Here is an 11379-nt window from a genome sequence, read left to right on the forward strand (position 1 = left end):
TAAATTGCTACAAATTAATACGTACTTAACGTGTTATTACAATTCGTTTAAGAGCACTATAGAAACCGTGTGAAATAAGATTTCCTATGATACGTACCAAATAAAAACTCGCGCTCGTTTCAGCGAAACAATGCGGCCTCACCGCTCGCAATCTATCATTTCGAATTGAAATTTAAAGCGTAATTGGCGCCTTGGCGTACGAGCGTAATACCTCGGCAACCGTAATTTCCTCAACGCTAATAACGCGGCCGGGCATAATAGAAACCGACTGTTAATTTATGCGGAGTAATCGACGTAATTAGGGTTCGTTTTGCTCGCCCCAATGCCAATTATATATTTTCCGAACGTCGCGAACCCGCATTTATCTGTTGTTTTGTTGGTATTGTTAATGACGGCCTGTCAAGATATGTTTCAAGTCGGTACGACTGCGACTTGTCATGTTGGAAAGACCGTTTCAATAGTAATTTTAACGAAATTGACAGTTATTACAATGTTTGGTAGTGTAGAGTGTATAGGAGGGGAGAACCTAATCACCGCGACCTTATAGTTCTACTGTGTCCCCCTTTCTTCAGTTATAACTCATCATACGGTTTCAGGTCTTTGACCAAAGCCAGCATCTGAGACGATTTGCCATTGGTTTCGTTCATCCCAGTCTCCGTCACGCAGATCCCTTGAGCTCATCGCCTTCTTTACACTCTCCATCCAGTTTATCCTCGGTCTTCCCCGTTTCCTTCTCTTTTGTGGAAGCCAGTTTAGTACCTTCTGAGGCAGTCGCGTGTTGTCCATCCTTCTCACATGTCCATACCAGTTCAGTTGGGCACTCTTTATTTCCTCTACTATAGTTTTCTGTCTTCCCATTTTGTCCCTGATTGTCCCGTTTCGTACTCTATCCAGCCGTGATGTTCGTGCTGATCTCCTTATCGCGTCCATTTCTACCGCCAGTAATTTTATTTTGTTGTTCTCCGTTAACCTCATTGTTTCCGTCCCAAAAACCAGATGGTTGTTGATTATCGCATCATAAATTCTTAGTTTTCTGTCTTTACCTATCGTTACTCCAGAGTATATTATTCAGACATTTTATTGCATTTCTGGCCTTGACTATTCTCGAGCTTATTTTGTTGTCGTCTTTCCCGGATTTATCTAAAGTAACGCCTAGGTATTTGTATTCGTTACATGTTTGTACATATTCGTTATCTAGTTTTATTGCTGTTTGATCCGATGCAACACAGAAATAGTTAGTGTGTGATGTTCATCTCCAGCCTCCAAACTTGGTATTCCACTTTCCAAGTTTTCTTCATGTCATATATTCCAAGTCATCTTTGTCTCCTGCACAAATAACCTGCTCGTCAGCGAATTTCAAAGTGTACACGGAAAAAAAGCTAAACTGGCTTAAAGATTATTAATCTTGAACCAACGATATGCTAGTTTCCCCATTCCGCAAATCTAGTTATACTTCTTTTCAAGAAAACCTTATCCTTAGAAGCTAAGAAAATTTATCTTTTATTTAAGATTTACCTAGTATTGAAATTAAGATTATAACTACACTCCAGACAATTCGAGATAAAATCTTGTTTCGAGTACTACTTAGACTTATTTGTAAATTAGCAAATTATTGCATTAAGTATAGAAATTCTTTGTGTACATGTAATAATTATTTTATTCAAGTGTAATATCACCTACTATAAAATAAAGCCTCTTCTTACTTTTAGGTTAGTTACTAGATGCGCCGACTAGGTAATTTATAAAATTATAAAGTTTTTTTGTTATCGTTTGTGCTTGTGATATGTGAAAATGGAGGACCTTCTTCAGGCATGGGAGATGGCGATTTGATCCCAAAATTTCAAGGTAAGTTTAGCAATAATCCTACATTATTTGATGACATTGGTTGGGGGTTAGGGGACTCCATTTTAATATGCATTATTTCTTATACACTGGTAGTAAACTGGTAGTATGTACGCGTTTGGAATGATTCAATTATGTTTTAACAATTTTTATTACTGTCTCTCTTCTTTTTAATTAGCCATGCCGCTGTCCAATATCTACCTATATTGGGAAATTACACAGTTTTATTGTATTTTCTTATTACGAAAAGCATATAATTTGGTCGGTGATGTTTGGCTAATCTAATTTAAAAAGTATTAAGCATATTCGGGGTTATTCTGGTGATATTTCAAAATTCCATACCTATTGTAAATGGAAATTAAGAAAATATTTTACCAAAACACGAGTTACAGTTGAGGGTTGGAACCTTTGGTGTTACACAGCAAAATAAAACCACTAAATCACCACAATACACCAAAACACTTTTACTTTTACACTGGACGCGCGTTTCGCTAACCATGTTAGCATCACCAGCAGATGATTATAAACTGAGAGTTTAGTTATAATCATCTGCTGAGTTATAATCATCTGCTGATGATGCTAACATGGTTAGCGAAACGCGCGTCCAGTGTAAAAGTAAAAGTGTTTTGGTGTATTGTGGTGATTTAGTGTTTTTATTTTGCAAAACAAGAGTTTCTAACAAGATCGAACCCGAACCTCCGAAAGCATAGGGAACACGTTACCGAATTTTGTGAGAACTATATAGTTTTTCGATCCCGGTTAATATTCGTCCTACGAAAAACTAGTTTATCCTAAAATCGGGTTTGCCCGGTAACATACATGAATATAATAGAGTTGGGACATGCTAAAAATTTTAATTTCCATTTCCAATAGGTATGGAATATTGAAATATCACCAGAATAACGAATAACCCCGAATATGGTTAATACTTTTTAAATTAGATTAGCCAAACATCACCTACCAAATTATTTGCTTTTCGTAATAAGAAAATACAATAAAACTGTGTAATTTCCCAATATAGGTAGATATTGAACAGCGGCATCGCTAATTGAAAATGAGAAACGATAATAAAAATTGTTAAAACATAATTGAATCATTCCAAACGCGTACATACCTAGTTTACCACCAATGTATAAGAAATAATGCATATTAAAATGGAGTCCCCCTAACCTCAAACCAATGTCGACAAATAATGTAGGATTATTGCTAAAATTACCTTGAAATTTTGGGATCAAATCCGTCATCTCCCATGCCTGAAGAAGGTCCTCCATTTTAACATATCACAAGCACAAACGATAACAAAAAAACTTTATATAAAGTACCCGGCGCGTCTCGTGTCGCAGAGGAGAAACAGAAACCAAATGAAGATAGGAATCAGGAATGCACTGTTGCGTTGTTGCTGTTGGGGATGGTCACTTAATATAAGAATAGTAACTCTTGGAAATGGGGTGTTATTCTCGCGCCGAAAATAATATACTTATTTAAAGTCTTAATACACCGATTTCAAGTAAAAGTTTTAAAAAAGTTAAGAATACTACTTATTATTATATAAAAGCATTTATTCTTCATTTAATCATAGTTTCTTCGTTGCTAAAGGATTTATTCACTTGATAGTAATATAAGTTTTTCTTAAATGTAAGTCACTTTATTCTTTTTTTTTAGATTCAAAATTACTTAAAGTGACTATAACTGTATTTAAAAAGCAAGTGTAAAAGTAAAATAGTTCCAAATATTTGTTGTACGCATGGAAAGAATACTATCCTTAAAGAAAGTGTAAAATTTTAAGTGTATGATTGTTCTTGAATATAGAAATGATTTTTTTCCGTGTAGTGGGACTGTTCGCTCCATTTCTAGCTAGATTGTTTGCGTTTTCGTTACCTTCTATTCCTTGGTGAGTTGGAACCTAGAGTATCATCCCTCGAGAGGAATGAAAAATGAAACTGGCATCCAAAATTGGAGTACTTTATTTTCTTTACCTAATTTGTTCAGACCATTATCAACATTAAACATCTTTATTTCTATAATTATTTTGGTTTATTTATAATATCTGTCTAGGCTTAAATTACATTTCTTCAATGCACCCATTTTGAATCAAATGAGGGTATTGTTACAACAAAACGTCTAAAAATCAAAATATGATCGATTTTAGGATCCACAAAAACCAATTAATTTTACAATGCCTGCTCCAATATATCGAATTTTCTGTATTCTTTATCTAAAACTGATTCTATTCAATAATGACGTGCAAAACCTCCTCAGTGTCATTGGAATCGACCGAAAATGCATTTAAGGCGCTTTTTCTTTAACGGAAAGTCTGAAAACTAATTACGCGAACGCGACGCGAGATGGCCATAACGTCGCCTAATGGCTCCGTAAACGTTTCGAGAGGTCGTAAATACTTTGTCGCCATCCGCGAGTTTCGTTTTTATATGGCCAACAAACGACCTCAAACCCGAAGAGCGCGACTTCTAATATTTCTTTCCTCGAAACGTCCGTTTAAATCGCTTATTTTGCCTTGGCTAATGTGCACAGAAGCAGAATATTAACAGACATTTGTCATAAAAGGTCGTAAAATACAAAATATTGATGAAAGATGGTGTTTATTTGCTCGGAACGCCGTATGGTCTTTTAAATCAGTTATTTTGCGTTGTTTAATATCCACAAAAGACCTAGTGCATCAGCTTTTGTATACTATTAAGAAAATTAGAGATAAAACTCAATAAAAACCACTTTTAGCAAAAAATGACATGTTTTCCTTGATAATTAACATCAGATAAACAAATTAGAATAAAAATGCCTCGAAGAAAAGTAACACAAATAATTTTACAAGACCTGGTGCATCAGCTTTGTATACTATAAAGAAAATTAGAGATAAAACTCAATAAAAACCACTTTTAGCAAATAATTACATGTTTTCCTTGATAATTAACATCAGATAAACAAATTAGAATAAAAATGCCTCGAAGAAAAGTAACACAAATAATTTTACAAGACCTGGTGCATCAGCTTTGTATACTATAAAGAAAATTAGAGATAAAACTCAATAAAAACCACTTTTAGCAAAAAATTACATGTTTTCCTTGATAATTAACATCAGATAAACAAATCAGAATAAAAATGCCTCGAAGAAAAGTAATAGAAACAACCAACTCAAAAAATACGCAAAGAGGTGAAACAATGCTTCCTGTCATTACAGAATACAACTAAATATACCCTAATATGCCCGGCAATCGAGCAGCCATTAAAGAAACTATCCCCAACCTGTCATAACCGAATGAATATTTGACGAAAAATACCGCCCCTCCATACAGAAACCGTGTAATTCTATTTTCCGGCCAAAGTCTGCAATTAGACGAACAAATTCTAATGCCTTGAATATTTCAACGGTTGTGGGGTCAAAACTAGTAATTTACTACCGTTTTACTACCCTCCCTTGGTCGTAATAAGTGGGTGAGAGAAGTACAACCCCGATATAGAGAGCGGAATGATAGGTTTGAGTGGTGTGGGTAACTATAGACGGCAATTGTCAGCTTATGCATCCACCAAACCACTTGGAAACGTAGAGTTTAGACTATTACGATCACTAGAGACATAGTAAGGGCTCGAAAAAGTATTAAGTAAGATACTAATATAAAAATCAAACAATTTGAATGTTTGTTGAAGATTTAGACGTGTTACAGCGAATATACATAACATTACAAGTATTATGATAAAATAGGCAGTTACAAAAAATGGTCTAATGTTGGAAGTGCAACTTAAGTCTTGAACTTAAAATACCCAAAAAATCGTATCTTTAGAAACTTATAGTTGATATTGCCTCTCTATAAACTGAATATGGTCGCAGTTAATAACTATATCGTGGTTTGAACCCATATAATTTGCTTATTCCGCCGTGAAAACCTGAAAACGAACTGAAATGAGACCGATAATATCGATTATGTTAATGTCGGAGCCATTAAAGCGTCAGCCTCGGCTCCAATGGACACGTCAATCATTTCGCTGCTACAAAGGACCGTTTAAACGTGTATATTATTTGACAGAACGTACTTATTACTTTAATTTTAGGGTAATTTCGGGTTTAAATAAGTGTATGGTATGGATTAATACTTATTACTTTAATTTTAGGTTAATTTTGGGTTAAAATAAGTGTATAGTAAGAATTACTAAATAATATATCGTTCAATTTAGCGAAGTTATAATTCGGTTTTAATATATTCTTTTGATGATAATAATGTTATTTAATAATGAATTAATACCCCACAACCGAAGAATCCTACTTCTTCAGCTATCGAAATTGTTGATGGACACATGCCATCCAGTTCTAAAAGGATCCTAGGAAGTTTTCTCGTTATAATTGCCTTAATATCTTTTGACAATGTTATTTAATAATGAATTTATACCCCACAACCGAAGAATCATACTTCTTCAGCTAATGGTAAATTGCTGATGAACACATGCCATCCAGTTCGATCTACTCAGGGAAGTTTTCTGTTATAATTCGAAGGTTTTACTATATTTTTGATGATAATAATGTCATTTAATAATGAAATTATATCCCACAAGCCGAAGAATCAGTTTCAGCTACTGTTTGATGGATACAGCCATCCAGTTCGAAAGGATCCACCCCAGGGGGTTTTCTCGCAATTCGGTTTTAATATATTCTTTGATGATAATAATGTTATTTACTACTGAATTTACACCCAACCGAATAACTACTCTTCAGCTAATAGTAAATTGCTGGTGGACACATGCCATCCAGTTCGAAAGGATTTCAGGAAGTTTTCTCGTTATAATTGGTTTTAATATATTTTTTTTTGATAATAAGTGTTGTTTATCAATGAAATTATACCCCACAGCCGAAGGTTCTTCAGCTAACGGTACAAGCTGATGGACCATCCACTCGAAAGACCACTCCAGGGAAGTTTTCTCGTTACATTTTAATATCTCTTTTGATGATAATAATGTTATTTAATAATGAATTTATACAAACCTGAAGAATCATAATACCAGTTAATGGTAAACTGCTGATGGACACATGCCATCCAGTTCGTGCTGACCCAGTACAGGACAAGTTTTTCGTTATAATTTGGTTTTTACTATATTCTTTGATGATAATGCCATCTATCAATGAATTTATACCCCAATAAGCTTAAAGAACCTCTTCAGCTAATTTAAACTGCTGATGGACACATGCCATCCAATTCGAAAGGATCCACCCAGGGCTTTTCCGTTATAATTCGGTTTTAATATATTCTTTTGATGATAATAATGTCATTTAATAATTATAGCCCCTGCACAGCCGAAGAATTTCTTCAGCTAATGGTAAACTGCTGATGGACACATGTCCAGTTCGAAAAGACCACTCAGGGAAGTTTTCTCGTTATAATTCGGATTTTAATATATTCTTTTACGATAATAATGTTATTTAATACCAATTTATACCCACAAACTAGAATCATACTAGCTAAGGTAAACTGCTGATGGACACATGCCATCCAGTTCGAAAGGATCCACCCAGGGAAGTTTTCTCTGTTTTTAATTTATTTAATATATTCTTTTGATGATAATGGCATGCCACCTTATAATTTATACCCCACAACCGAAGAATCATACTTCTTCTTCAGCTAATGGTAAATTGTTGATGGACACATGCCATCCAGTCGAAAGCGATCCACTCCAGGGAAGCTTTCTGTTATAATTCGGTTTTAATATATTCTTTTGATGATAATAATGTCATTTAATAATGAACATACCCACAGCCGAATCATATCGCTATAAACTGCTGATGGACACATGCCATCCAGTTCGAAAGGATCCACTCTAGGGAAGCTTCTCGTTATAATTCGGTTTTAATATTTTGATGATAATAATGTTATTTAATGAATTTATACCCTACAAACCGAAGAATCATACTTCTTCAGCTAATGGTAAACCGCGAGCGGACACATGCCACCCAGTTCGAAAGCTGATCCACCCACGGAAGTTTTCTCGTTATAATTTGGTTTTAATATATTCTTTTGAAGATAATAATGCCATCTATAATGAATTTATACCCCACAAACCGAAGCAACTATACTTCTTCAAAGGAGGCCGTAAATTAAGGATGGACACATGCCAATCCAGTTCAGATCCACCCAGGAAGTTTTCGTTATAATTCGGTTTTAATATATTCTTTTGGTGATAATAATAATGTCATTTACTGAAATTATACCCCACAGCCGAATAATCATACTTCTTCAATGGTAAACTGCTGATGGACACATGCCATCCAGTTCGAAAAGACCCACCTAGGGAAGCTGTTAATTGATTTTAATATATATTCTTTTGGTGATAATAATGTTATTTAATAATGAATTTATACCCCACAACCGCAGAATCATACTTCTTCAGCTAATGGTAACTGCTGATGGACACATTCCATCCAGTTCAAAAGGACCCAGTCCAGGAAAGTTTTCTTGTTATAATTCGGTTTTAATATATTCTTTTGGTGATAATAATGTCATTTAATAATGAATTTATACCCCATAACCGCAGAATCATACTTCTTCAGCTAATGGTAACTGCTGATGGACACATGCCATCCAGTTCAAAAGGACCCAGTCTAGGAAAGTTTTCTCTTTATAATTCGGTTATAATATATTCTTTTGATGATAATAATGTCATTTAATAATGAATTTATACCCCACAACCGCAGAATCATACATCTTCAGCTAATGGTAACCGCTGATGGACACATGCCATCCATTTCAAGAGGACCCAGTCCAGGAAAGTTTTCTTGTTATAGTTCGGTTTTAATATATTCTTTTGGTGATAATAATGTCATTTAATAATTAATTTATACCCCACAACCGCAGAATCATACTTCTTCAGCTAATGGTAACTGCTGATGGACACATGCCATCCAGTTCAAAAGGACCCAGTCTAGGACAGTTTTCTCGTTATAATTCGGTTTTAATATATTCTTTTGATGATAATAATGTTATTTAATAATTAATTTATACCCCACAACCGCAGAATCATACTTCTTCAGCTAATGGTAACTGCTGATGGACACATGTCATCCAGTTCAAAAGGACCCAGTCTAGGAAAGTTTTCTCGTTATAATTCGGTTTTAATATATTCTTTTGATGATAATAATGTCATTTAATAATGAATGAGTACCCCACAACCGAAGAATCATACTTCTTCTTCATGAAGTTGCAACCGTTGATTAATACACCAGTTCAAAAGGACCCAGTACAGGACAGTTTTTTTCGTTATAATTTGGTTTTGAACAGTCTTTTTGATGATAATAATGTCATCTTAATAATGAATTTATACCCTTGCCAACCGAAGAATCATATACTTCTTCAGTCGGTAAACTGCTGATGGACACATGCCATCCAGTTCGAAAGGATCCACCCAGGGAAAAGTTTTCTTCTCGTTATAATTCGATTTTAATATATTCTTTGATGATAATGTTATTTAATAATGAATTTATACCCCACAACCGAAGAATCATACTTCTTCAGCTAATGGTAAACTGCTGATGGACACATGCCATCCAGTTCGAAAGGATCCACTCCACGGAAGTTTTCTCGTTATAATTTGGTTTTAATATATTCTTTTGATGATAATAATGCCATCTATAATGAATTTATACCCCACAACCGAAGAATCATACTTCTTCAGCTAATGGTAAATTGCTGATGGACACATGCCATCCAGTTCGAAAGGATCCACTCCAGGGAAGTTTTCTCGTTATAATTCGGTTTTAATATATTCTTTTGATGATAATAATGTCATTTAATAATGAAGCCTGATAATCTCCACAGCCGAATAATCATACTTCTTCAGCTAATGGTAAACCGCTGGATGGACACATGCCATCCAGTTCGAAAAGACCCACCCAGGGAAGTTTTCTGTTATAATTGATTTTAATATATTCTTTTGACGATAATACGTTATTTAATAAGAATTTATACCCCAAACTGAAGAACTATATTTTCAGCTGAAACTGTTGATGGACATTAACCCAATCTGTGCGACCCAGTACAGGACAGTTTTTCTCGTTAAAATTTCGTTTTAACATATTCTTTTGATGATAATAATGCCATCTAATAATGAATTTATACAACCGAAGAATCATACTTCTTCAGCTATAAATTAAGCGGACACATGCCATCCTAGTTCGAAAAGGATCCACCCAGGGAAGTTTTTCGTTATAATTCGGTTTTAATATATTCTTTTGATGATAATAATAATGTCATTTAATAATGAAGTAATCTCTACAGCCGAAGAATCATACTTCTTCAGCTAATGGTAAACTGCTGATGGACACATGCCATCCCAGTTCACTAAAAGGACCCATATTGGTGATAAAGTTTTGTCGTTATAATTTGGTTTAGTTATCTTTTGATGATAATAATGCCATCTAATAATGAATTTATACCCCACAACCGAAGAATCATACTTCTTCAGCTAATGGTAAATTGCTGATGGACACATGCCATCCAGTTCGAAAGGATCCACTCCAGGGAAGTTTTCTCGTTATAATTCGGTTTTAATATATTCTTTTGATGATAATAATGTCATTTAATAATGAAATTATACCCTACAGCCGAAGAATCATACTTCTTCAGCTAATGGTAAACTGCTGATGGACACATGCCATCCAGTTCAAAAGGACCCAGTACAGGACAGTTTTCTCGTTATAATTTGGTTTTAATATATTCTTTTGATGATAATAATGCCATCTAATAATGAATTTATACCCCACAACCGAAGAATCATACTTCTTCAGCTAATGGTAAACTGATGATGGACACATGCCATCCAGTTCAAAAGGACCCAGTACAGGACAGTTTTCTCGTTATAATTTGGTTTTAATATATTCTTTGATGAGAATAATGCTATCTAATAATGAATTTATACCCCACAACCGAAGAATCATACTTCTTCAGCTAATGGTAAACTGCTGATGGACACATGCCATCCAGTTCAAAAGGACCCAGTACAGGACAGTTTTCTCGTTATAATTTGGTTTTAATATATCCTTTTGATGATAATAATGCCATCTAATAATGAATTTATACCCCACAACCGAAGAATCATACTTCTTCAGCTAATGGTAAACTGATGATGGACACATGCCATCCAGTTCAAAAGGACCCAGTACAGGGCAGTTTTCTCGTTATAATTTGGTTTTAATATATTCTTTTGATGATAATAATGCCATCTAATAATGAATTTATATCCCACAACCGAAGAAGCATACTTCTTCAGCTAATGGTAAACTGCTGATGGATACATGCCATCCAGTTCGAAAGGACCCACTCGAGGAAAGTTTTCTCCTTATAATTCGGTTTTAATATATTCTTTTGCTGATAATAATGTCATCTAATAATGAATTTATTTCGTCTATTCCTTCTTTCCAACTCCGTCTAGGTCTCCCTCTCTTTCAATGTGTGTCCAATTGAGTATTTTCTCTCATATTTGTTAATATCTCTCTTCATATTTGTTGATATCTGCTCAGAATGAAATGACGGTAGTTACAAA

At 34.5% G+C, this 11379-nt stretch overlaps 1 protein-coding gene across 1 annotated transcript; it reads right to left on the minus strand.

Annotated features, from left to right (window-relative positions):
* Positions 1 to 582: 582 nt before the first annotated feature.
* Positions 583 to 975, minus strand: LOC115889932. Its single transcript, XM_030910061.1, has one exon. The coding sequence runs from the start codon at positions 973 to 975 to the stop codon at positions 583 to 585; it is 393 nt and encodes a 130-aa protein (XP_030765921.1).
* Between the last annotated feature and the right edge of the window lie 10404 nt (positions 976 to 11379).

Source organism: Sitophilus oryzae, unplaced genomic scaffold (assembly GCF_002938485.1).
Source record: "Sitophilus oryzae breed Bouriz unplaced genomic scaffold, Soryzae_2.0 scaffold_1007_pilon_pilon, whole genome shotgun sequence".
NCBI lineage: Eukaryota > Metazoa > Arthropoda > Insecta > Coleoptera > Curculionidae > Sitophilus > Sitophilus oryzae.

Excerpts from the sequence above, each read along its gene's own strand:
- LOC115889932 (XM_030910061.1), bottom strand. The coding sequence starts at position 975 with ATGAGGTTAACGGAGAACAACAAAATAAAATTACTGGCGGTAGAAATG.